This window comes from Odocoileus virginianus, chromosome 28 (assembly GCF_023699985.2).
Source record: "Odocoileus virginianus isolate 20LAN1187 ecotype Illinois chromosome 28, Ovbor_1.2, whole genome shotgun sequence".
Taxonomy (NCBI): domain Eukaryota; kingdom Metazoa; phylum Chordata; class Mammalia; order Artiodactyla; family Cervidae; genus Odocoileus; species Odocoileus virginianus.
In genome coordinates this window covers 41168912-41195948 of record NC_069701.1, presented here as the reverse complement: position 1 = coordinate 41195948, position 27037 = coordinate 41168912, and the positions used below count along the sequence as shown (strand labels likewise).

Genomic DNA, 27037 nt, shown 5'->3' with positions numbered 1-27037 from the left:
ACCTTTTCCCCACATGGGCCTTTCCACTGCTCAGGGCATCAGCAGGCACCCTGCTACACACACCAAAATGGCAACACTTTTCAATTGCGAAACTGTCTCCTGGAAATGGAGTAAAGGTCATCAGGAACAGGAAACAGAGAGAGAGACATGACAGGAGGAAGAAAATCCCAACCCTGATTTCAATCTCTATTTTCTGTACTCTCTGCTCTCCAGCAGGAGGTCAGAGCAGAGGAGAGCTGGTCACGGCCGCCGTCCCTGAGACCTCCTGCCGGGAGGAAGCCGTGCCATCTGCTGCCAAAGCAACTGTTTTCTTCCACTGTCGGTACCCACGATCAGGTAGTTGCCGCCTGCTGTCTATTTTGGCCACTCAGCCTCGGAGGCCCCACCCTCCAGCTGGGGGGTGCTCTGCCCTTGAGGAACAGCACATGACCCGCAGGAGGAGCTGGAAGCACCAGCCGCCTGCTGTCCCGGCCTCTCCTGCACCTGGGGTCAGCACAGAAGAGCCTCAAACTCACCCATCACAGGCCTGGAGCTCAGACTCCGGCCAGGAAGCCTCAAGCAGCGTCCAGAGGCGTGGCCATCTGCAGCTCCGGGCAGCGATGCAGGCAGTGCGGGTGTGGTCTCCGGACAGGCAGCCTCCCCAGAGCCTCGCACAGCAGCACGGGGCCCGAGGCCTCCAGGCCTGGCCCTCCCCGCTTCCCCAGGACACTGGAAGGCCGCAGGGGCCACACGGTAACTTACTTTCTGGGTAGATCACGCAGGTGGTGTGTCATTGAGCCCCCAGACAGAGCAGGCTCATTTCACTCACCACGGAGTTCACCCACGTTTCCGAGCAAGAAGTGTGAGGGCATGTTAAACACGCCGCTGCCTCCCCGACACCCCCCCTTGAGGACGCACTGGGGCAGGGACAGCTGCTGCACACACCGCACATCTTTCCCCAGCTTGCACCGTTTGCTCGCTTCCCTCTCTTCCCTGCCGGTCACAGCTGACCCCCTGTTGTGGCCACGTTTCCTGGCACCCCTCGGCTTCAGCCTGCAGGAGGCCAGGCGGCACTGGGGAGGCTCTGCGGAGGCTCAGGGCAGCCGCGCAGCCTGCAGGGAGGGCCCAGCCCTGCCCCAGCTCCTCGTGAGGCCTGACCTCCGAGGTACACGGACGCAACGGCGGCTCCCTCCACACAGGCAAAAACTAACACGTTTAAGACAATCCTCGCAGTCTCCCTCCCATCACTTGATTCCTGGCCCTTCTCACAAAGCCTCCATCAGCACTCATGGCGGGAACCACACCCCCCATCCAAGTGTGCCGGGACGCTCCCCGCCAGCGGCTGAAGGACTCAGACTTGGCCCGGGAGAGGGACATCCGTGCCCAGCATCACGCCTCACTCCTTTGGCCTAGCCACGGCCAGCCGTTGACCCTGCCCTCCGCCACAGAAAAGGGCAGTGCAGGAACCGGAGAACACAGTCAGTCACGGGGCCAGAGGGACCAGAAACTGCCCAGGGCTTCCCCCTCAGCCCCAGACCCCCGAGGGCGGGGGCCATGGCGCAGGAGGCCCCTCGGAGACCCTCCAGAGACCGGCTTCTGTCCAGGACGCTTTGCGCTCAGGGGCGAGTTCCCCCTTACTCTACAGAGAGGCGACCGGAGGTTCCAGGACGTGACCTGGGGACGGAAGCAGAGCGGAAGGTGCGGGAGGGCTCTGCCGTGGCCGCAGTCACATCACCGGTGAGACAGAGGACGGGCTGCTCGTCCCGCCACGCGCGCCAATCCAGGGCCACAGCTCCGCCTCACTCACTGCCACAGTGGCCCATCAGGCGTAGCAGGAGCCTCACCAGGTGCCGACAGCTGGCTGGGCGACACAGGAGCTCTGGGGCTGCGGGCAAGCGCTGCAGGAACGCGTGTCTGCAGAACGTGATGAGGGACAGCAGACAAATTCTAAAGAGAAACAGAAACGTCTAGACCCTAACAGTCTAATTCATCAAATGAAGGAGCCGCAGGAAGAGTCAGACAGAATCAGACGAGACATCTAAGGAGAGCTGACCTCAAAGATTCTGGGCATTAGAGGAACCAAAGGCCAGCATCAGGAAATCACCAGTTCTGCACCACGGGGCCCTGCCAGGCGCTGTGCTGAGTGCCAGGGCAGAACAGCAGGGGCGGCGGGCTCCGAGGGGACCACTGCAAGGCCCCGATTCCGGGCGCTGCCCGGCCGCCCACAGGCAGGGCGTGCGTGGAGGGGCCCGGGCTGAGCCCGCAGGGACACAGAGACGCTCCGCGGAAGAAGCAAACCCTGGCCCTCCCGGGACCAGCCCCGCAGGCCCTGGAGGCACCCTGCCCACCCCATCTCCTCCTGTGGGAGAAGCCCCCGGGTCATACTGCCTGGGGGTCAGCACTGACCAGCAGCGTGGTCTGCCACCTTCCGGCACCTCTTCATCTATGAAATGGAGTACATAAACGCACCCTGCTTTCTATTAACAGTACTGTTTGAAGTATACCCTGCAGTATCACGAGTCTTCGCTGAGATAACTCATACAAAGAGGCTTAGAGGCTATCGTATATCACTTATAGATGAAATTAAGGAGGAAAAAAAAAAAAGACACGGGAATTCCCTGGTGGGCCACTGGGTCAGACTCCACGCTTCCACTGCAGAGGGCATGAGTGTCATCTGTGGTCCAGGAAACTAAGACCCCATGCCCTGCTTAGCACAGCCAAAAAAAAAGATACAAGTGAACTTGTATACAAAACAGAAACAAACCCACAGACAAAGACAACAATCTCATGGTTACCACGGGGAAGACTCGGGAAGGGCAGATTGGGAGTCTGTGGCTCACACACACACCAGTACATGAGAAACAGACAACCAACAAGGGCCTCGGTAGGGCACAGGGAACTCTGTTCCGTAGCTTTTTGTTGTTGTTCCGTAGTTTTAATAACCTATGTGGGAAAAGAACCTGAAAAAGAATACACACATGTGTATGTGCAACCCAATCATTTTGCTGTACACCTGAATTAACAGAACACTGTAAATAAACTATACTTCAATTCTTAAAGGGTCAGAGGCAATAACTGTTGGCTGTTTCTCACCTAATCTTCCTCAACACGCATCCACACAGCCCTTAGACAACGCCTTACCCACCGCAGACATTAAGAACAGCTAAATGAAAAGGAACAGTTACTGTCCCTCTGCTGAGAATGCTGAAGGCTTACCTCTGCGAGATGACTAATGAAGGTGACCAGGGAAGTCCCACCAACCGTGCCTGAACAGGCTGCTTCCTCGGAATTGCACCCGCCTTGACTCTGACCTGGGTGGTGCACGCACGCGCGCACGTGTGTGTGTATGTGTATGTGCGCGCGCGTGTGTTGATCTACCTGGACAGACAGGCCCAGGCCCGAGTGTGAGAGACCCATGCACATCTGCAGGCCTGCTTTAAACTCTTCCACCAAGCCCCCGTCATCAGCTCGAGGACAGAGACGTGCTGTTTCTGTGTGAAACGCCTGCAGACAGCGTGGGCAGGGGTGAAAGGCCAGTTAGCCAACAGGCGGAGGGAAAGAAGCTGAGCCACAAAACAGCAAAATAAAACTCTACACACTCCTTCTTCAACCCTCTGCCCCAACTGGATTTCACATGCAGTCACAAATGAAGTCCTATTTTATGTTGTGATGTGCGTGAAAACAAATAACACATCAGACTATTCAAATGAATACTCAGACTACTGGAAACGCATCCCCAGCCACGTCAGTTTCCACTTTAGGGAATAGATACCCTGACCTTACCTGGCATTCATGCTTCCCGTGAACCACTTTACAGGTGGGGAGGAGAGCGGGGGCCTGGCTTCTAACAGCACCTTCTGGTTTTGAGAGAGATTAACGGCTCTGAATATCAATCAGTCTCGAGCAGAACTCAAACTTCTATAAAGACAACTGGACAGCTTCAGCATACCACTGCCTGAAGTCGATGTTCCTGCCACTGTTGGCAAAGGCTTCAGATTACACAAGCAGGGCGGATAACTGGCCCACGTGCAAAGCAGAAAACCTTGGAAATTCAAGGGAGACTGCAAGTTCCCAAGTTCATTTCCAGAGCAAAATGAAACCTCCCCACAGAATAAGAATGAGACTCAGCTAGCCAGGAGTAAGAACTCCCTGGGTGGACCTTCCTTGCCAAGGACCCATGATCCAAGCTGCCAAACTCAGCCAAAAGCTCACTTTCGGCCACAGGGAAAACCTACAAAGTGGAAACATTTTGTCCGCATCTCTAATTAGCAACAGCAGGCAACAAACCTTCACTGTTTCCTTTCGGAGAGAGAGGGGGGCACCGCTGCTCAGGCAGAACCCAGGACAGCTCACGAGACAAGGACGCCGGCGCCTCGCCTGCAAAGGGCCGGTGGGACAGGAGACACCAGGTGTCTGAGGGTGCCTTTTCCTACAACTCTGAATTCTGAACCAAGTAAACCCTGTATGTATCTGAGAAACATTAACTCCAAAAGAAAAATGCAAAGCCTAAAATTAAGAATAAACAAAAACAAATGAACCTAACTGTATCAAACTTTACTTGTGTGGTTCACATTGCTTTAAAATCTGTTATTCTATCTATACATTCTTCAGATATGTTTATTCTAAGGCCCAAATCAATTGCAAAGAAATTCTAATGCTTCATACAGTAGGGTGATTATAATAGTATGGTAATAAAATGTTGAAAACATTTCATGTATATCATAGGACAAAATAATGCTAATATCATTAGACATCAAAACTCAGTGTAAAATAAGAATAAATATAAAATAAGTGGAAAGGCTCCATTTTAACTTGTTAAGGAAATAACAATATGAAATCCAGGGTTTTTAGTAAATGAGTATTTCTATCTAGCTCTGTTCCTCAGAAGGACCTGAGAGATGCTAACCCGTGACAATGAGCATACCTGGGCCCCAGGTGCTGAGTCCTAAATCCCTCCCCACAGAAAGGAACCAGGGCTTCTCAGAGGGATGAGTCTAGATCTGAGGCAGGAAAAACAAAATGTGGGCCTGGGACAGGTTTTGTGCCAGAAAACAAGGAAACGTTCAGAGACTAGGGGCCTTGGCCCAAGGCTGCAGGAGCCAATCCAAGGGGGTCAAGGTGCCCATCTCGGAAGGATGATGACAGCAGATGAGCACGCTGGATAAACACCAATGCCAGTGCCCACAGGGGCCGAGAGAGAAAGAACAGCGAGAGGCGCGCCCTAAGAGGCAAACCAGTGAATAAACGGAGGACTGAGCGTCGAGAAATCTCCACTCTGCAGCTCTGAATGTAAGAAGTGAGGTGGCAGGAACACCAAGTGGCCACTAGGGCCCTCGGAGGTCGCCGAGGGGCAGCAGGAGGTGCAGAGAGAGTCAAAGAGGGGTCTGAGATCACCGCCTCTGCCCGGCGAGCCCACCCTCCGCCACGAGAGCGGGACCACTAGAAACCACTCCGTCCCGCAGTGAAGCCAAAAGCGGGAGCAGGGAGGTAAGGCTGGGAGGCCAGGAGGAGCCACTAACCCTGTGGAGCTGGAGCTACACGTTATTTTTAAGGACTGTTTCCTTAGTGGAAATGAAACTGCTGCCGGAATATGAGCATTTTTGAGGAGTTTTATACACAGGGTAGAGCTGGTTCTTTACAAGAGTTAGTTGCCAGATTTCTTAGCAGGAGCTAAGAGTTAGCAAGCAGAGGACAGGGTCAGAAGAATGGCCTCCTCTGAGAGAACTAACATACTCACAAAGAAAAAAACATCTCATGTGAGGATGACCTCTAACCCAGCGCGGCTGGGGCGGGACGGGGGGTGGGGACCTCCTTGGGTCAACCTGTGTGTGAAGACAGGGCCCAGATCTCACCAGCGGACCCCGGAGGCGGCTCCAAGAGTCAGGAAATCACAGGCCCGCAGTCCGCCCACAGGAGGCGGGCCATGTGCGCCAGGCCAGGACCTGGGAGAGCGCACGTCTCCCGGGCCCGGACCCCAGTCCGGCACAAGGGCTCCGTGGGAACTTGGTGGGGGGGGGGGGGGCGGGCGCGGGGCGCGGGGCTCAGGCCACCATGGGTCACAGTCGAGCCCAACAGTATAAAGGGCTTCAGAAACCACCCCCACTTGGAGTGAGCACATCTTCTAAGGGGGCTTCGGTCCCCTCCTCCCCCCAAACACGCCTGCAGTGAGGCTACTGAAAGGGCACCCCTGAACTCAAGGGCGTCCCCAGAGCCCGCCCGGGCGAGGCGCACTCGCTGCGCCAGCTGCCCCTCGCTCGGACCCCGAGCTCGGTCCTCCCTGACTGACTCCGTCAAGCGGCCCGCCTCGCTCCAGGCACCAAAAACGAACCCACAGTGGGGACAGGGGTTCGTTCAACCTGCTGCGAACTCGCCCTCCTCACTTCAACCCTGGGCTGCCGACAACTCTGCACCATGGGGGGTTCAGGGGTGGCCCTGCCTTGAGCCTCGACAGGGCCCCCGAGGCGCCCCTCCCGCGCTCGCAGCTCTCCACTCGCCGGCACAGTTGCCCTGCTCCTGGCTCAGCCCGACCACTGCTGTCACCGGAGGACCTCAGTCCCGAGGCGGCCTGGGGTCCTATATGAACCCATCTCAGCAATCACAGGCTCTGGGACAGAGTACAGTCTGGGGTCGCACCCGCAGTTCACCCTGAACACGTTCTCTTTTTTTTGGCTTTACCTACTGGAGTTATCTGAGCTGTCTTTTTAAAACCTCGACTGTTGCCTTCAAAGAGACTGTAAAATCACTGCGCTCAACTTTAAGAAAAAAAAAATCTTCATGTTCAACCTTAAAGTGAAACTGGAGGGAAGACTGAAAGCACTCATTTTTTTCAAACTGAAGAAGAAAACCCGCAGGTGGCCATGTCACAGAATACAGGTCCCGGAATCCCTCAGCCTGCTCCATCACCAGCAGCCTGTCACCACACGGCCACCCTGGGCCGGCAGGGGCGGAGGAAGAGGGGGACCGGCTCTTCTGTCCCCAAGCTGAGTGGCCACGTGCTCCACCTTCTCCCCAAGTTCAAGCGGCACTGAATCAGCCCAGGCAAGCTGGGGACTCTGATCAGAAACACAGCCATGGGTACTACGCAAGGAGCCCTGGCTCCTGTGTTCTCCCGGATCAATTACAGATGATCAGCAGAATCCCTGTGACCGTCACATGTGGCTCCCTTTGGTGGCTCCGATGGTACAGGCTCTCCTGCAATGCAGGATGCCTGGGTCGGGAGGATCCCCTGGAGAAGGAAATGGCAACCCACTCCAGTAATCCTGCCTGGAGAACCCCATGAACAGAGGAGCCTGGCGGGCCGCAGTCCATGGGGTTGCAAAGAGCCAGGCACGACTGAGCGACCCTCACTCACACTCCACCAGGGCTTCCCCACTCCCAGTCACAGACGCACGCAGTTCTAGGTCAGCCTACCAAGAGCTAGAAAGGCTGAGGACACCTTAGAAGAGGTCCGCAGGCAGCCACAACCTGAGACTGCAAACAGAAGGGAAGACAGTGCCTTCCCTCGGGGCATCTGGGCGAAGCCGACTCTGGGGAGGAGAGGCAGGGGACAGTCAAGCAGAGGGGACTGGCCAACACAGCTCTGGACGGTTCCTTGGGCTGGGAAGACAAAAATTTGGGTGCAGGCCTGACAAGTCGGGCTGGACGTTAGAGACCAAGCTCCCCAAGAAAAGGGAGGCACAGAAAACGTGCCCAACACTCTGCCCAAACCGGCTGAGTGCTGAGTATCAGTCACCTCGTGGTGCTGAGGAGACGGGGGCTTCAGGACCTGCCGAGGAGGGGCCCTGGGAGCACCCCAGGCTTCCAGACGGAGATGCTGGAGGGCTTCTCCCTGGGGTCGGGTGGGGGGGGGGGCGGCGGGGAAGGTGGGTGAAGGCTGCTGAGACTCAGCTCACAAGGACCCCCCAGCCTCAAGCCACTCAGGCCCTGAGCGAACACAGAGCTCTGTCCCCACGAGAGGTCGACGTCAGAGGAAAGCCTGGAGAAGACAGCATCACTCAGCACCTCTAGGGTTTTCCAAACGTAGTGCCCAACATGCAACCAACAAACCAAAAAAGAGTGTAACAACAAACAGGACCAAGAGAAAAAGAACTGAAACAGATCCAGAGGGATCAGATGCATATCAGCATATCAGAGGTATGCTAGATGTATCAGATGCAAATGTCACCAGTTCAAAAAATATACTTGACCAAAGGAAAAATTTCTGAGAATCAAAACCGATGCTACAACTTTAAAATAACAGTGACTGAATTTAGGAGCTCAGTCTCTGGGCTTAATATCAAATTGGACATAGCTGAAGAGAGGATCAGTGAACTGAAGGATGGATCGGTTAAAAATATATATATAAGAGGGAAAAAAGTATAGAATATATCGAAGGAGCCCATTGTTAAACTACGTTGTTAAAAACTATAAATGGGGCCCCTCATGGGAGAGAAAAGACAGAAAGGGGAATAAGAAATGCCTCCAGGGGTTGAAACTAAAGAGCCTCTTAATGAAAGTGAAAGAGGAGAGTGAAAAAGCTGGTATAAAACTCAACATTAAAAAATGAAGATCATGGCATCCGGTCACATCACTCCATGGCAAATAAATGATGAAACAATGGAAACAGTAACAGACTTTATTTTCTTGGGCTCCAAAATTACTGCAGATGGTGAAATTAAAAGATGCTTGCTTCTTGGAAGGAAAGCTATGACAAACCTAGACAGCATATTAAAAAGCAGAGACATTACTTTGCTGACATAGATCCATTTAGTCAAAGCTATGGTTTTTCCAGTAGTCATGTATGGATGTGAGAGTTGGCCCATGAAGAAGGCTGAACACTGAAGAATTGATGCTTTTGAGCTGTGGTTTGGAGAAGACTCTTGAGAGGCCCCTGGACTGCAAGGAGATCCAATCAGTCCATCCCAAAGGAGATCAGTCCTGGGTGTTCACTGGAAGGACTGATGCTGAAGCTCCAATACTTTGGTCCCTGATGCGAAGAACTGACTCTTTGGAAAAGAACCTGATGCTGGGGAAGACTGAAGGCAGGAGGAGAAGGGGACGACAGAGGATGAGACGGTTGGATGGCACCACCGACTCGATGGACATGAGCGTGAGCAGGCTCCGGGAGTTGGTGATGGATGGGGAGGCCTGGCGCGCTGCGGTCCGTGGGGTCACAAAGGGTCAGACGCGGAGCGGCCGAACTGACTGGCAGGGACGGGGGCAAGAGTTGGCTCAAGAATCAGACCATCAACTCAGAAACGAAAACCACACACTGGTTTCAGGCTCTGCGGGCGCCTAAGGCAAGAGGAAAATGTCAAAGTGCTCAGAAGGAAAAAAGTGTGGCTTTTAATGGCACAGCAACACTGAGGGCTGACTTTTCAAGAACAAGGAAGTCAGAAGATAATGGACTGGCATCTGTAAAATGCTGAAAAACAAATACCCACCAACCTGGAATTCTATACCCAACAAAAACACTCTTCCAAAGGGAAAGCAAAATAAAGACTTTTAGGGCAAATGGAAATGAGACAACTCATCACCCACAGACATGAACTAAAAAATATTAAGGCAGTTCTTTGGGAGAAAGAAAAGTAGTCTCTGACGGAAATATAAAAAACAAGTAAAGACCAACAGTGAGGTAACTGTGAGGGTAAATATTAACTCTACAAAACAATGATGATAACACCAAGAATATATCTAAAGTTTTAAAGTATAACAGTGACAAAGAGGGAAGAGGAGTGTCAGGGAGGCAGCAGAAGTACTCAGTTAGACTCAAGTGTAAAAGACACGCTGCATCTGCGAATGTGCTCCCAACAGCCTGGTGGAGGAGTGCAGATCCAGAAAAACACTTCACATTCTAACAGAAGGCAAGAGGAGAGGACACAGAACAGGGGGGACAGACAGAAAACAAACAGTAACGTGGCATCTACACACGGAACTATCAAAACTGTAAGTAGAGCAAATACTCTCATTAAAAGGCAAAAAGTGTCAAACTGATTTAAGTTAAAACTACACACTATTCACAGAGGTACATGTGAAGATGGAAAACCACAGACAGGTGGAAGCAAAACACACCCATGCACACAAGGACAGAAAACTGATGTGGCAATATCACTGTCAAATTGTGTCTAAAGTAAGAAGCATTACTAGCAATAAAAAGGAGCATCTCATACTGATGCAAGTTCAGTCTAGCAAGAAGATGAGCATTCTAAATTTGATTGTACCTAATAACATAACCTTAAAATATCAATACATAAATACTGACAGAAATAGAAAAGGAGTAACAGCCAAGCTCATTAATTGCAGTGGGAGACATTGAAGACACACCTCTCACGGAACTGGACTCCCGGTAGGTAGTCACAGGCAGCCATGAAGTACCTGAAATGCGGCTGACTCCACAGTGAGACGTGTTGCAAGCATGAAACACCCTGGATTTTAAAGACTTAGTGTGAAAAAAAGAACGTAAACTATTTCATTAGGTTTTATCATGCTGACTACACACTGAGATGACAATATTTTGGATGTGTTAAAGAAAATATATTACAGTTAATTTCACCTATTTCTGCTTGATTCAAGGTAGCTACCAGAATCTGAATTACATGATTAACAAACCTGATCTAACTGATACACATGGGACTCTGCGTTCCCACTAATACACATGATTTTCAAGTGCCTAAGGAACACGTAACAAAATATATGTATATATATATATATATATATATATATATATTGGGCCATTAGGAAAGCTCGAATTATTTCAATGGCCTGAAATAATGCAGGGCATACTTAGGGACTGCAATGGGCTGACAGTTTATGCGCCCTCAAACGTCACCCCGCACGTGGAGATGGCACTAGGAGGCAGGGGCTCTGGGTGGGGATTGGGGCAGGAGGGGACAGGCTGCCGTGCTGAGGACAGGGAGAATAGGGCAGTCTAGGAGCCGGGAAACAGGCCTCACCAGACGTGGCCCCGGCTGGCACCTTCATCTTGGGACTTCCCAGCCTCCAGTACTATAAGAAACAACTTTCTGCTGCTCACCAGCTAGTCTGGGGTATTTGTAACAGCAGCCCCAAAAGACTAAGATGGGGCTCTTCATGGAATTAGGCTAGAAATCAAAAAAGGGTAACTAGAAAAACCTCCCCAAATATTGGCAAGTTAAATGACATCTTCTTTAAGAACTTAATAATAATTTTAAAAAACACAATGAAAATTAGAAAATACTTTTACATAAAAGAGAAATGAACATTTGGCTTATTCAAATTTGTGGGATGCAACGAACTGTGTTTAGAGAGTAACTTAAACACATATACTGGAAAAGAAGGAAGGCTAAAAATCAATTAAGCCTCTAGCCCAAGAAACCAGAAAAAAAGCATAGCAAATGAAACACAAGGCAGATGGAAGAAAAAGGAGCAGAAAATAAGGAAACAAAAAGCAAATATGAAATTTTTTTAGCAAAGCCAAAAGTTGGCTCTTTGAAAGGACTAATAAAACTGATAAAACTAGAGAGACTGACTAAGAAAAAGAGACAAAGCACAAATCAGCAGTATCAGGGATTTTTAAAAGGGGAGACAACACATCTTGCAGATAAGATATTATGAACCACAGTTCACTTACTATTGGAGAGTCTGCTGGCCTCGATCAATTCCTAGCAGGGGGGAAATGCTTTACCTAGACAGATCCGAGAAGACATACAAAATCAGAAAATTTATTTGCATGAAAAAAATTAAATCTGAACTAAAAGCCTCCCCACGATGAAACCAACAGGTGTTGCCAATCAATTCTTCCAAAAATCGAGGGAAGAAAGCAGCAATCTCACAGGAGCTCTCGGGTAAACAAGGAACACTCCCCACCTTGTTTTATAAGACTAGCATAGCCGTGATGCTAAACCCAGCAAGGAAAAGAAGTGCAAGAAGGTCAAATCACTGACTCTGAGGATAGATGAGATAATCCTAAATAAAACACTGACAAATACAGTCCAATAAAAGGAGAATATATCGAGATCAGGTTGGGATTGTTTTACAATCACAAAATTTTTTTAAAGTTAAATCACCATATAAAAGAAAAATCCCCTGACTGTTTCAAAATCTGCAGAAAAAAAACTGAAGAAAATTTAATTTTAGTTCATGACTAAGAAAAAAGTCATAGCAAACGAACAGGAGAATTTACATATTTTGATAAAAATATCTACGAAAAAGCTAATACCATAGGTGATGGTGAAATACTGAAAGCTTTTCCTCTGATAATGGGAAAGAGACAAGGATGCCTGTTCTCATCACTTCTGTTCACCACTGTACTGGAGATGCTCGTCCGTACAACAAGGCAAGAAAAAGAAAAGGGTTATCACAGTTGGAAAGGGGAGGAAAAGCACTTATCTGCAGACATAATTGTGTATACATAAAAAATACAATAAGAATTATTTGAAATAAACGGATTGAAGAAGTGAATATAGCAGTCACTTCTATCTCTATATATTAAGCATTTATAACTGCACTGAAAATATCAAGATATCTAATTAAAAATGTACAAGACACAGAGCAAACTATAAACTTATATACTGTGTTCAAGGATTATAAGAACAACATTAAAAAGATGTCATTTCTCCCACACTGGTCAACAAATTAAACTTAAATTCAAACTTAATTAAAATCCCAGCATTTTCTAGGGAAAGATGGCCAAGTAGATTCTAAAACTTATCTGAAAATGCAAAGGGTCAAGATTACCCAAGGTAATACTGAATAAGGATTCAGCTGTAGGATATAAATTACCAGATATGAAGACTGACTAAATCAACGGGAATTCAGACAGTGTGGTGTTTGTGCAAAAAAGACAACAAGATCAATGAAGAGAGGAGGGTCAAAACAGACCCACGCCTTTCCCGCCACGTGGTTCATAGCGGAGACGACACTGGGCAAAGCAGAGTTTAAAAAAAGGAAATTACAACTGGATACCCATACACTCAAAGGACAAAAAAAGGAATCGAGGCCCCTATCTCACACCATAAACAAATACCGATTTCAGACGGATTACCGATCCAACTGTAAAAGATAAACAATAAAGCTTTTACAAGATAGTATCTTCATGCAGCTTCATGTTAATATCTTTCAATGGCCACAAGTGCATTAAATATTACTGAAAAGACTGATCACCTGGGATACATTAAGATAAGACATTATATTTTTTAAAGGACACCACTGAGAGAGTAAAGGCCAACGCACTCAAGAAAGTAAAAAAAAAAACCCTGCCATACGTGCACGTACTCAGAATGTATAAAAAGAACTCCTAAAATCAATACGAAACAGACAGACAATCCAACTGAAAAATGGGCAGAAGACAATTATTTCATCAGAAAAGGTACACAAATGGCCAAGAAAGGCCCACAGAGGAGCAAGGGCTCTGCCTGCTTGTGGGGGTGCGCTTCGGGGACAGACGGGGAGTAGCAGGTTCCCACCCCCCCGAACTGCAACTGCTCAACACGCCCGACAGCGACAACCAGAACCAAAGACAGCAAGGGGCGTTCTGCTCAACACCCCAGAGGCCCACACGGGGCGGGGGCATGACCACAGTCAGCACCACCACCTCGGGCAGAACACTCTCCATCCCCTGGCAGTGCTACGCCTCTGAACACACCCAACAGAAATGCGTACACATCTGCACCAAAAAGCAAGTAAGAACATTCACGGCAGCATCTGTAAAACCTAGAGACAGCTCAGATACCCATGAACGACAGCAAGAATAAATCATGGGACATTCATGTGTGTGCTCAGTTGCTCGGTCACGTCCAACTCTCTGCGACCCCATGGACTGCAGCCCACCAGGCTCCTCTGTCCATGGAATTTTCCAGGCAAGAATACTGCAGTGGGTTGCCATTTCCCACTCCAGGAAACTTACCCTACCTAGGGATCAAACCGCGTCTCCTGGACTGGCAGGTGGGTTCTTTACCACCGAGCCGTCTGGGAAGCCCTGTGGTACATTCATACACTGCGTTACATAGCAGATGAGAACAAAGAGACCTACATGGAGAGAGCTCACAAAGATAATGTTGAACGAAAGAATCAAGAAATAAAATACACATATTACTTCCATTTACATAAAGTCAAGAACATGTCAAATTAATCAATGATGAAAAGACTACGGTTAGCTCTGGGAGAGATACTGGGAGCGGGTGGGAGGGGCCTCTGGGCAGCCTGAGAATGTTCTTTTCTTGGCCTGGGCAGTAATTACAAGAGTGTGCTCACTGAGTGAAAAGTCACTGCAATGCACACTTATGATGTGTGAATTTTTCTGACCTATGTTCTGTTACAATAAAGTTTTTAAGTACATTGTTACTTCCTACATAATCTGGCAGGAGTAAATTCACACGCCTACCTGGTCACACAATGAGCCACCACACAGACTAGAAATGCCAAGAAAGGGCAGGATCCACGTAAGGCTTCCTTACTGCTTCCCGTGTTTCTAAAACTGGCTCAGGTTCTCAGCAGGTGAGCGGTGACATCATCGCCTTCTTCACTCAACAAGGCATTTCCAGGCTACACCACGGAGCAGCAGCTGGAAACAGACCACTGAGCAACTGTCCCAATGCTGGCGCAGCCGCCTCCGCAGCACGAGGCTGGACTTGACAGAAGTCCCGGCCCTTCCCTGTTTCGGCCTTGTGCTCATCCCTTCAAAAAACTACGCGTCCACGGATGCACCTCAAATTACGAGAAGACAAATACGACTATGAAAAAACAAAAGAAAAACGCCAAAGGACTGAGAAGATTTACAAATGCTACAACGAAGTCCCAGTAAGGCACAACTTGGGCCATCCTTCAAAGCCTGTGGTGGGGGGGGGGGGGGTGGTTCAGTCCAAGTCGTGTCCAGCTCTTTGTGACCCTGTGGGCTGCAGCACACCAGTCCTTCACTATCTCCTAGAGACAGTGGTACTGATGATAAAGTTGGACCCAAACAAACCTGGTAATCTACAAGACTCAAATGCGAAAAAAACTTCCATGATTCTCACATCTGAGAGAGAAGGAACGTTATAGCAGTGACATCAAATTCTTGTTGCTAAAGAGGAAATCCAAATGTTTGGCATATCAATCTTTCAGGAGACTTGATGAAAGCCAAGAAATGCATTAAGGCTAGTAATTATTCATTTACTAATTTACCACTGCAGACCCATCACGAGAGAATGCACGCATGATTATTCAGGTCTACCTGACACCAGCATAAAGGCACCTGTTATGAGTAAGTCAAATGGCACCTCCACAGCCATAAACACCCAAGGAACCTTCGCGTCTCCCGCTATACTCTGCACCACCCACCTCACAGTCTTCAGCTGAAACCTCCCTGCACCTATCATTAGATCCTCAATCAGCGCCACAAGAAAAGGCCTGGAAACATGGCTCCAAACCCAGTACCCTTAGATGAAAAACCTTGCTGTGACTGTGAGCTTTATAATTTTCAGCTGCTAAAGAGAAAGTGCCGAAGGAACCCATCTTCAGTCTTCTACCCCCTGAAACAAACTTGACTTACAAAGCACCTGGCTGCTGAGAAAGGCAAACTGTAAATATATTCTTCCTGGGAGAGTCATTCCATTTGTCCAGGACACTGCATTAGGAAACTGGAAATACTTGATACAAGCCATGGAGTCGCAGGATCAGGAGGGGAAAGGCTTACGGCAACAAGACGGAAGGCACCACGGAGACTGGTTCCTTGGTGGCCCTTTTTTCCAAAACTCTGCAGTGCTCCTCCAAATCTAGGCGGCTCCTTCTGCTGCCCCCCGCAGAGAGACAAACAGGACCGATAAGGTGTCTTCACAGGACTTGACAGTACACCACAGTTCGCTCTAGCTAAGAAGTTTAATCTCTCAGGAACTTTATCTGTACGTGACTTACAAATAACAGAACCACTGCACAAGTGATGATGGGAAAACACACATCTAAAATAGCGGCACCCCCCAAAAAAGCCTTTAGACAAAAACCTGCAGGGGAAGTCATCCATACCTGTGGAAGCGCGGTATTGAGCTGCCTCTGCAAGGAATCTCTTTCGTGACCAACCTCGTGCAGTTTCCCCTGGGTTAATGCCAGCGTTTCTTGGGTCTCTCTCAGCGTGTCGAGAAGACGGTCCCTCTCTTCCAGCATGGAGACCATCAACTGTTCAAAATGTGAATCTGCATCTGGCTGTGAAGGGGAGCTGGACCCTTGGCTCCCACTTCCTCCCGGGGGGCCTTCTGCTTCACTGATGGTTGGCATCACCTCGCACATCATCTTGAAAAAAGACACCCAGACCATAGTCATCAGGCGCTTCTAAATAAAGTCTTCTACAAAGCTGTGACTTTCTAGCTATTTGGAGCTGATAAATGAAAGGCCTTGCTATTCCCAGATCTGACTGTTAGGCTCTGTAGAGAGAAGTACGCTTGGAAAATACACACAGGCCTATCCTAAGTGCAAGGCACACCCAAGATGAAGACATGAATACTGACAATAATCAGCGAAGGGTTAAAGACCAAACAGACTACCCCTCACATAAAGGACAAACCCTGTGGCATTTTGTTTGCAAAGCTGTACTTTCTGATTGTTGAAAAACAAGCGTGCTTCTGTAACCCGTTTTTTTTTCCTCCTTATTTCCCGGTTGGGGGGGGGGGGGGGAGAGAGAAAGTCAAAACACGTGCCACCCAATCATGTTTCAGGAAAAAGCACAGAAGGAGCATACAGTCAGTAAAACTGACAAGTACAAAACCCATCAGGCATCTTACAGGAATGTGTGCAGTCAGCTCTGGGGAAGGACTGACTGGCTCCCCAAATTCTTGGGCTGGATTTGGTAAGCGCTAAACGGGAACTAGGCTCGTTAAGGGCTACGAGAGGTGCCTTTGCAAAGGCTGCGATGGTTGGTCAGTCAACCTCACTTATGTAAGTTCACAGCCTCTTCCCCCCCTACCCCACTCCCCTCCCCCAAAAAATATTCCACAATGGAAACATAGCGGGTCGAGATGGACGGATAGGAAGGGAGGAAAAGTGAAGGGTGAGATTCCGAGAGGCTCCTCTGTCTCAAATGTAATTACGGGGCGAGGGGCGGTGCTCCGGGCTCGGCGGACCCCCGGGACGGAGGTGCCCAGGGCCGCGCACCGCGCACCCGACGAGAACGACACCTCTACCCGGCTCGCACCCGCGCCCCGGTGCGGCAGCAGCGGGGACCCCAGGGTGCTGGGGACCGGTCTCCACGGAGTCCGGCCTGGCCCGTGGCTTTCTGTAGCTCCGAGTCCTCGTCCCCGCGCCCAGCGCTGGGTCACCTGGCGCTGGGGTCAGGGAGGTGTGGGGGGGGGGGGGGCGCACGGCCCCGCGAGCCCGTCCGCCGGGGGTCCCCCCGCGCCGCGCCCGGGCGCTGACACTAAGCAGCCGCGCGCCGCCCGGGGCCCCGCTCCGCCCCGACCCTGCCTCGGTGCCCCGCTGCCTTACCTTGCTCGCCGGCGGGAGCGGGCGAGGACGTTCCGCGGGCGGCTGCTCGCTCCAGGCGAGCTCCGGGCCCAACGAAGGCAGCCCGCCGCCCGCCGCCCGCCGCCCGCCCCGCGCCCCGCGGACCCGCGACCCCGCGCCCGCCGCCCCCAGTCACTGAGGCCGGCCCGCGGCCGGACACTGGCGGAGCGCAGGAGGAGCGGGCCCGGCGGCGCGTCGCCGGCGTCAACGTGCCCGACGTCGGGCGCGTCGGCGCAGCGTCAGCGCCGAGCGCCGCCGGCACGCCCCGCCCCGTCCCCCACCCCCGGAGAGGCGCGCGGGGGCGGCCGAGTGCGCAAGTGCCACCGCCTCCTCAGTGGGGCGGGCTGGCCCCTCGGGCTCAGATTTGGCCGTGCCCAAAGCCCCGCCCCAGACCCCGCCCTCAAGCCACACTCCGAGCCCCGCCCCCAAGCCCCGCCCGGGTGGGTGGGCCGCTGTCGAGCCCCGCCCCTAGCCCCGCCCAGGTGGGTGCGCCGCTGCCAAGCCGAGGCTCTGGACTCCCGGGTCCCGGGTCCCGGGTCTGTGCCGCGTCGGGGGAAGGATCTTCCGTCTGGGGCTGTCTCCAGATCTCCGCTGACAGCCGCCGGGGTTCACCAAAGGCCGTCATCGAGCGTCCACTGGCGTCAGGTTCTGAGCCGGACATTTACCGAAGGTCGCCGCTGCATACACACCTGATGGTAGAGCGCGCCCCGCTGCAAGTCACCTGCTCACAGCCTGCGGACAGGCCTCTGGAGCCTCCCAGGAACCCATCTTTGCAGGAAGGACGCGGTCTCAACGCAGGACCCGTTACCGAGCTTCACCTGCAGCACCGGAGGAGACAGGTGGCAGTGTGATGTGGACGCTCCTGGGCGCGACGCCGAGAAGGCAAACTTTGGAGCCAGACGCTCCAGCTTCAACTTCCAGCAGACGCTTCTCCCCGCAGTGTGGGCCTGAGCAACGGGGGAGCCCACCTGCAAGATGGGGGAATGAATGATACAGACCCACCCCAGGGTTGTTCTAAGAAACGGAATTTGTAGGGAGCCACCTAGTCAGGAACCTAATTCGGGAAATACTCAGCGAACGACGGGCATTTTTATCTTTCTCAAACGTTGTTATCCCTTTCATAGCCATATGTCATCCTTGCTCAAACGTTTAAAAATGCCTTCTATGCACCAAGTCCTGTGCTAGACCTTGCAGATACAGATATTAATAAGTGTACTTTAAATAAATTAAAGCAGGTGCTCATCACTCAAGGTCTGTCTCCTGGATCACAAGCTGAAGTGTCTGGGCATTGTTGCCAAGTGATGCTGGCCACTGTTTGGCTAAGTCTAAGCCACCAGGGTATCCCTTTAAGAAAAGGCTGCATGGGGGCGGGGGGTGGGGGTGGAGGGGGCAGGAGAGGGGAAGTGTGAAGTCTTCCAAGGTGAATTCCTTGAGTCCCAGTTGTGAACTCACCAAGAACAGGTGCTAAGAGGTCAGGGACCACACCTTTCATTCATGTATTTGTTCATTCAATAAATATATGAATGACTCCATATAAATATGAATTTGTGCCCCTGATCCTGGGTCTGGAACAAAGATGAAGATCCAGCTGTCCCCAAGTTACCAGCTTAACTCATGCAGCCCATATTGCAGCCATGCTCAGAAGGTACCTGCATCCTAAGAGATCAGCATAGTACTGAAACTGTCCACAGGGTGAAATGCTCACTGATTTCATGACCATTTACAGAGCTCTGTGAACCAGGCATGGCCCAGGTGTGGGGAACAGGAGACTGCCAAAGACTTCCACCTTCACCCAGCTCACAGCCTGGAGCCGGGAAGAGAAACAGACTATCACAATACCTGTCCTATAGAGTGTGTGACTGGGCGTCCTGGCACCACAGAAGAGAGGGAACCAACTCTCCATCTGGCATCACGAGGGCTTCACAGAGGGAAACATCTGGGCTGGGTCTCAGGATGTGCAGTTTTCCAAGCAGAGAAGGGAGAAGCCCAGCCCATTTGGTAGAGCAGCAGGAAAATGAGAATCCCAGATTTCACTCGCTTTCATTCATTCATTTCATTCCCTCAGATTGCCAAATCAGTAAGAGGAAAATCGTAAACAACCTCCAATGACCAGCAAAAAAAAAAAAAAAAAAAAGACTGGTTAAATCGTTGCACTGCAAATGACAAGAAAGCTTGATGGTGTGTTTTAGATGACCACCAAATTACAGGCAAAATTCCTCATCCTGATTGTAATGGTGGTTACATGACTACATGTGCTGATCAAATCTCACACAACTGTACATTTTCTAGATATTTTATTTTTACTTTATTATTTATTTATTTGGCTTCATCTGGTCTTAGTGGTCCACCAGGGAAGTCCCCAGAACTGTACATTAATATGTTATTTATGCCTTAATTTTTTTTGCCTTAATTTTTTAAATGGGAAAAGATTTTAAAAAATAACAAGTTACACACAAGAATATACAGTGTGAGCCTATATTAAAAAAAAACAGTTTGTGTTTAGATAAAGTATGTATTATGTAAAATTTGTTATCTTGTATCTGAAAAATTCTAAATATTATTAATCAAACTGATAAAATTTTAATGAGTTTTACATGAGATGAAATATTCTGGAAAACTAAAATTCAGTTTTAGTCTCGAGTTTATAAAAGGAAACGTATGTCCATATAGGAAAACATTGTTACTGTATCCAATTGTTTTATGTTTCTCTATATATGCCTGTACATAGATACTCTTGGAAAGAGTTAATGTCAGCCTGTTGGCAGTGGTTGTCTTTGAGGAGAACTGTGGGAAGTTTTCACTTTCTTCTTTGTGCTATCCAGATACTTTATCATGAATGTACATCCTTTTTTATCATTAGTGGAAAACCCCCCACCAATGTTACTTTAGTAAAACCTAGGCAAGAACAAACCATGGAAAATTGCTTTCAGGAAGCTCAGATGAAATTTCAATGTAGTAATTTATATCACTCAACTAAACTCTTTACCAGAAGTATCTACCTGAAAAATATTTCAGAGGCTCAGTCAGAAAACAAAGAGCATGGAAAATGTTTTCTTTCCAATTCTTCTATTAAAAGTCAATAAAATATTGGAGGTACAGGTGTGGAGAATTTTTTGGCCAGAGTTGTGTTTTCACAAATGTGCCTGCCAGCTTGACTCTCCAGATGATGTAGATGTCGGCTTTGAGTGTGGCCTGGGCCACCTCCCCTGTCTAGAAATGTACGGGGCTCAGGAGGAGGGCTCCTGTGAGATGAGAGTGTGGCCTGGCCTCGGTCACAGAGATCTGAGTGTGTCCCAAGTCTATTAGAATATGCAAAGCAACCTAATGAATGGTGTGTGTGTGTGTGTGTGTGTGTGTGCATGTTAGTCGCTCAGTCGTGTCCGACTCTGTGACCCCGTGGACTGTAGCCCACCAGGCTCCTCTCTCCATGGAATTCTGCAGGCAAGACTCTGGAGTGGGTTGCCATTTCCTTCTCTAGGGGATCTTCCCGACCCGGGGATTGAACCTGGGGCTCCTGCATCGCAGGTGGATGCTTTACCATGTGAACTACCAGAGAAATCCCACTGAATGGTGGTAAGCAGTACTGTTGGAAGGGTAGGGGAACATAGGTCCGAGCTGAAGGCAGGTGGTGGAGGCTGTGGCTGTCCATTCAAGAGGAAAGAGCTGAAGCTCAGAGATGCAAAAAGCATTTGTGCAGCAGCACCCAGCTAATTTGAGAAGAGCTGGGACTGGAACCTTGAGTGAACTAGGGGCTTAACTGCTGATCTAGCCACTATGCTTGTGAGAAGGAATGGTCTCTTGAAGGGACCCCCAAGGACTAAGCATTTTATCAGTGGGTCTCAGTGCTGTCCCAAGAATCCTGTCCCCTGCAGAGGAGGCGGGGGCCCTGGGCTTCACTAGCTCCAAGACTTTAACCATTAGAACCAACCCTATTTGGCTTTCCCAGGATCCCGGCCAATGGGGTGGGAATGGGGGGTGGGGGATGGCTGGCAAACAAGGAGAAAGGAAAAGAAAGAAGACTGTTTCTGTCTATGCAGTTCTGAAAATCATTTCCCACATGGCTGCTCCTGTAGCCTTCCCACTACACACAGGAGGAAACTGAGGTCCCAGTGGCCAGTAAGCAGGGAAGGTCACGGGCCTGTGTGTTGCCGTTTCCATGGCAACTCTGTTTCCCACAGTCACCCAGTTAGCTGAAGTTCTGGTCGGTGGCTGAACCTGTCGGGAGCTTGGTCGGTGCACACTCATCCCCAAGAGCCTCAAGGAGAAAACCCCCTTTGCAGATCATTTACAGGGAACCCCTTACTCATGGAACCTCACTGAATCCTCCCCAGCGTATCCTCTTTCCCTTCACGGAGATGAGCACTGAGACGTGGAGGGACCAGAGTACCTGCCCAATGCCCGCAGTTCATGGTTCAGTAGAAGCTGGGCTAACCCCACACTGACTCTAAAGCCAGTTATTGTGACGTTACATCAGAAAGAGTCCCCAGGCCCTCAAAGCTGGGGACAGAATCCCTAGACCAGTGCGGGGCCACCAAGGCACTAAGTCTGGCACCCGTGGCGGGTCTGCGAGCCTCTCCCCACCCTGGTCTGTGACGCGCCCCACTGCCCCAGCAGTGCCGCTCACGGGGAGGCACTAGCTCCTCGAGGATCTCAGGGCTCCCACACGGGCATGAAGACTTCTCTTTCTTGCATCTGTGCAATTATATTTTAAAAGCAAGTCATAAACTCCTTGCAACTTGCTTCTCTCGACAACTTCATTATGTGCTTCACATAGAGCCGATCCAATAAAAACACCCAGCAATTGGAGGAAGAAGGGTCCAGGCAGGTAGTTCAGACTCTCCAAGGGTTCAGCTGGGGCCCCAGCACTGACATCTACCTTAACCTTGGGTGAGGTCCATACCCATGCTAAGCCTCAGTCTCTTCATCTGTAGACAGGAATAATTACAGTGGGACATTGTGAGACTCACAGATGGAGACAAGAGGTGACTGTCCTGGCAGTCCCACTGGCTCCCTGCCCAGGCCAGTCATCAGGCCACTCTTTGAAAGACACGTTGCACAGTAGTTACAAATGTAGGCTCTGGAGCCTGGTGGGCTAGTTCAACTCTTGGCTCTGCTTCTTTGTATCATGGCTGTGCATTCTTAGACAAATTGCTTGACCTCTCTGGGCCTCCATTTCTTCATTCCTAAAATGAAGATGATAGAACCACCTCATAGGGTGGCTTTGAGGGCTATGCAAGTTGTATAGGGCGATCGCTATTATTCACAGCAAATAGATGAGGAGAAAATGAAAACAGTGACAGACTTTATTTTCTTGGGCTCCAAAATCACTGCAGATGGTGACTGTGGCCATGAAATTAAAAGATGCTTGCTTCTTGGAAGAAAAGCTATGATAAACCTCAGCATATTAAAAAGCAGAGACATCACTCTGCCAACAAAGGGCCATCTAGTCAACGCTACGGTTTTTCCAGTAGTCGTGTATGGATGTGAGAGCTGGACCATAAAGGAGGCTGAACACTGAAGAATTGATGCTTTTGAACTGTGAAGTTGGAGAAGACTCTTGAGAGTCCGTTGGACTCCAAGGAGATCAAACCAGTTCATCCTAAAGGAAATCAGTCCTGAATATTCACTGGAGGGACTGATGCTGAAGATGAAGCTCCAATACTTTGGCCACCTGATGCGAAGAGCTGACTTACTGAAAAAGACCCTGATGCTGGGAAAGATTGAGGGTGGTAGGAGAAGGGGGCGACAGAGGATGAGATGTTTGGATGGCACCAGCAACTTCATGGACATTCTGAACAAACTGAGGGATATGGTGAAGGACAGAGAAGCCTGGCGTGCTGGCATGCGTCCATGGGGTTGCAAAAAGTCGAAAACAAGTGAACGGCTGAACAACGACAACAAATCATCACCTGAGGTCGTCCCTTTCATCCGCGCCATGCCCATCCACCCTGGAGAGAGTCAGGATTCAGCTGAGTCTTCTGACATCTCATTGCCCTTTGCCCCTGCAAGGCTAAGAGAGTGACTGGACCCTAATCTCTTCAACACCACATAAGCGACAGTGCAGGCATTTGTGGGGTTTCCCTCTCTGTCATCAGGCTTCCAGAGTGCTTCAGATGGTAAAGAATCTGCCAGCAATGCAGGAGACCGGGCTTAATCCCTGGGTTGGGAAGATCCCCTGGAGAAGGGAATGACTACACACTCCAGTCTTCTTGCCTGGAGAATCCCAGGGACAGAGGAGTCTGGTGGGCCACAGTCCATGGGGTCACAAAGAGTCGGACATGACTGAGCAACTTTCACTTCACTTCCCCCTCTCTGTCAGGAGAACAGTGTGGGGAGAAAGTCTTGTGGTTCTTCCTCCTGTCTGCTCCCTGACCTTCAGAACACGTGACCGGAAGCTGTGGCAGCTTCCTGAGGCCACAGGGGGATAATGCTGCCCATTGGGTTTCCAGGCAGGAATTCCTTCCCACACTTTCTCAGGAAAGTTACATTTTAGCCAATCCGAAATAGTGCGAAAAACCAGTCTATACATGGAGACAAAGGGAAAAGCATTCTCTTTGGAGAATGAGATAGTCGACATGAAGAGGTTACTGGTTGGAAGGAATTCACTGATGGGGTCAAAAGCAAGGGCAGGCAGTTGCAGAGGGGTGCAGAGTTCGGGATGGCAGCGGAGGGGCGACCATGGCCGGAGGGAGGCGGCCCGCGGGCACGACAGATACCACTTGCCGCTTGCCTCCTGTTATGCCAGCCCGGAGATGTGCTTCTTGTTTAGTAACAGGTACAAATTCCAGACCTGCCGGCTGCTCTGGTTGTGGCTGGCGGAGGCCGAGCAGACACTGGGTTTGCCTAACACAGATGAACAAATCCAGGAGGTGAAATCTAACCTGGACAACGCCGACTTCAAGATGGGAGCTGAGGAGAAGAAGCAGTTATGACGTGATGTGATGACTCACGTGCACACGTTTGCCCACTGCTGCCCCAAAGCTGCTGGCATTACCCATCCTGGAGCCACCTCCTGCTATGTGGGAGACGATACAGACCTGATTGTTCTTAGAAATGCATTTGACCTGCTTTTGCCAAAGCTTGTCAGGGTGATCTCTCCGCTTGCCGACTTTGCTAAGGAATGAGCTGACCTTCCCACCTTAGGTTTCACACATTTCCAGCCTGTTCAGCTGACCACAGTTGGGAAGCGTTGCCGTCTCTGGATTCAGGATCTGGGCATGGATCTCCAGACCTGAAGCGTGTCCGGGATGAGCTGCACTTCCGAAGCGTGAAGGGCGCCACTGGCAACCAGGCCAGCTTCCTGCAGCTCTCCGAGGGAGGTGAGCAAAAGGGAGAGCGGCTTGACAAGATGGGACAGAAAAGGCAGGATTCAAGTGGGCCTTCCTCATCACGGGGCAGACCTACACGCGAAAAGTAGATGGTGAGGCGCTCTCTGTGCTGACTTGCTTGGGGGCATGGGTGCACAGGATTTGTACCGACATACGACTCCTGGCAAACCTCAGGGAGTTGGAGGAACCCTTTGAAAAACAGCAGATGGGCTCAAGTGCAACCCCTACACACTCAGAGCAGTGTCGCAGCCTGGCCCGTCACCTGATGACCCTTGTCACGGACCCCCTGCAGACAGCATCTGTGCCGTGGTTTGTGCACACTCGATGACCGTGCCAACAGATGAATCTGTTTGGCTGAGGCGTTTCTCACTGCAGAAAGTGAAAGTTGCTAAGTCGTGTCTGATTCTTTGTGACCACACAAACTACAGCCCACCGGGCTCCTCTGTCCCTGGGATTCCCCAGGCAAGAATACTGGAGTGTGTAGCTAGTCTCTTCTCCAGGGGATCTTCCCATCCCAGGAATCGAACCCAGGTCTCCCACATTGCAGGCAGATGCTTTACCAGCTGAGCCACAAGTGGAGTCCAAGAATACTGGAGTGGGTAGCCTATCCCTTCTCCAGGGGATCTTCCCTACCCAGGAATCAAACCAGGGTTTCCTGCATTGCAGGTGGATTCTTTAACAATTGAGCTAGGAGGCAAGTCCTTCTCACTGCAGATACTATATTAAATACATTGCAGAACATTTCTGAAGTATTGGTGGGATACCCCACTGTAACTGAGTGGCGTGTTCTGTAGGAGCGGCCTTTCACGGCCACAGAGAACATCATTATGGCCATGGTGAAAGCCTGGGGGAACCACCAGGCTTGCCATGAGAAAATCAGAGCACTCACGCAGCAGGCAGCTGCCGTGGTCAAGCAGGAAGGAGGTGACAATGACGTCGTCGAGAACATCCAGGCTGATGCCTACTTCAGTCCAGCCCACTCCCAATTGGACTGTTTACCAGATCCTTCTTTCACCAGCCGTGCATCCCGGCAGGTACAGGGATTCTTAGAAAAGGAGGTGTGTCCCTTGTGAAAACCACATTAAAGTGTAATGCAGGTGAAGGCAGAAGTATGTCTGTAGACTTGGAAGAGAATTAAACAAAAAACCATTGTTGGCTCTGTCAACTTTTACTGCAGAGTCATAAAAACTATTATCTAGTGTCGTATTTTATCTCTAGAATTGCTACCATAAATTAATACAGCACTTTTTTTCCCATGATGCTTTCATATTTCTTGGGTTTGCAATGCAGAAATAAACTGCATTGAACTCTGTTTTCCACAGGAGGAAGAAAAAGCAAGGGCAGGAGGCACCGCCACGTGCAGATGAAGGACATGGTCGCCGTCCGGGAACCAGGTCAGAAGCACAGGTGCCGGGTCAGCCACCACGAAGCCCATCTGGTTACGGCTGTGGCACAGTGGCAAGCGCCTGCCCAGGGCCCTGTCTCTGCCAGGGTGAGCCATTCTCGTGAATAAAGTAAATACGATTGAGTTTATACACACAGGACACTTCACACACCTGCTATGAGTGGTGTTCTAAGGAATAAATGAACAAGCCCTTAAACTGGTGATTTTAACGTGTGATTCTGTGTAAGGCTGTTAAACTTTCTCAGGGATCTCAGTGTTGCGTGATTTGAGTCCCACCCAATAATACATTGTGCCCACATCTCACTGTTTGAATATTCGCTGTAAGCTATGGTTTTGTGAAGCAGACGAAATTTCACCGCTAAAAATGTGAACTCATGGAGATGGAAACAGGTATTCCATGACAATTGAAATCAAAAGAATGCTGGAGTAGCAATACTCATATCAGACAAAATAGGCTTTAAAATAAAGCCTGTTACAAAAGACAAAGAAGGACACCACATAATAATCAAGGGATCAATCCAAGAAAAAGAATAATTGTAAATATATATACACCCAACACAGGAGCACCTAAATATATAAGGCAAATGTTAACAGATATAAAAGGAGAAATCAACAGTGACACACTAATAGTGGGGTACTTTCACATCCCACTTACATCAATGAACTGAACATCCAGACAGAAAATCAATATGGCCAGATGACTTAAATGACACATTAGGCCAGATGGACTTAAGTGATATCTACAGTGTTCTACCTCCAAAAGCAGAATGCACATTCTTTTCAAGTGCACATGGAATATTCTCCAGGACAGATCACAATGGAGGCCACAAAGCAAGCCTTGGCAAATTTAAGAAAACTGAAATTATATCAAGCATCTTTTCTGACTAGAACACTATGAGAT

The 27037-nt window shown here is 50.0% G+C and overlaps 1 protein-coding gene, 1 long non-coding RNA gene and 1 pseudogene across 2 annotated transcripts in view; 1 reads left to right on the top strand and 2 right to left on the bottom strand.

Annotated features, from left to right (window-relative positions):
• Positions 1–17602, bottom strand: part of PPFIA1 (PTPRF interacting protein alpha 1) — a 73103-nt gene extending 55501 nt beyond the window's left edge. The window contains 2 exon segments of the mRNA XM_070457807.1: positions 15934–16197; positions 17386–17602. Coding sequence (XP_070313908.1) covers positions 15934–16197 — 264 coding nt within the window. The 5' untranslated portion in view covers positions 17386–17602.
• LOC139031908 (uncharacterized) lies at positions 8580–10664 on the bottom strand. The gene is made up of 2 exons (XR_011484432.1): positions 10282–10664; positions 8580–9252 (listed from the first exon to the last, which is right to left on the bottom strand). It is a non-coding gene; the product is annotated as an uncharacterized lncRNA (long non-coding RNA).
• A 6376-nt stretch (positions 17603–23978) lies between the features above and the next one.
• LOC110143623 (adenylosuccinate lyase-like) lies at positions 23979–25852 on the top strand (annotated as a pseudogene).
• Positions 25853–27037: the final 1185 nt, after the last annotated feature.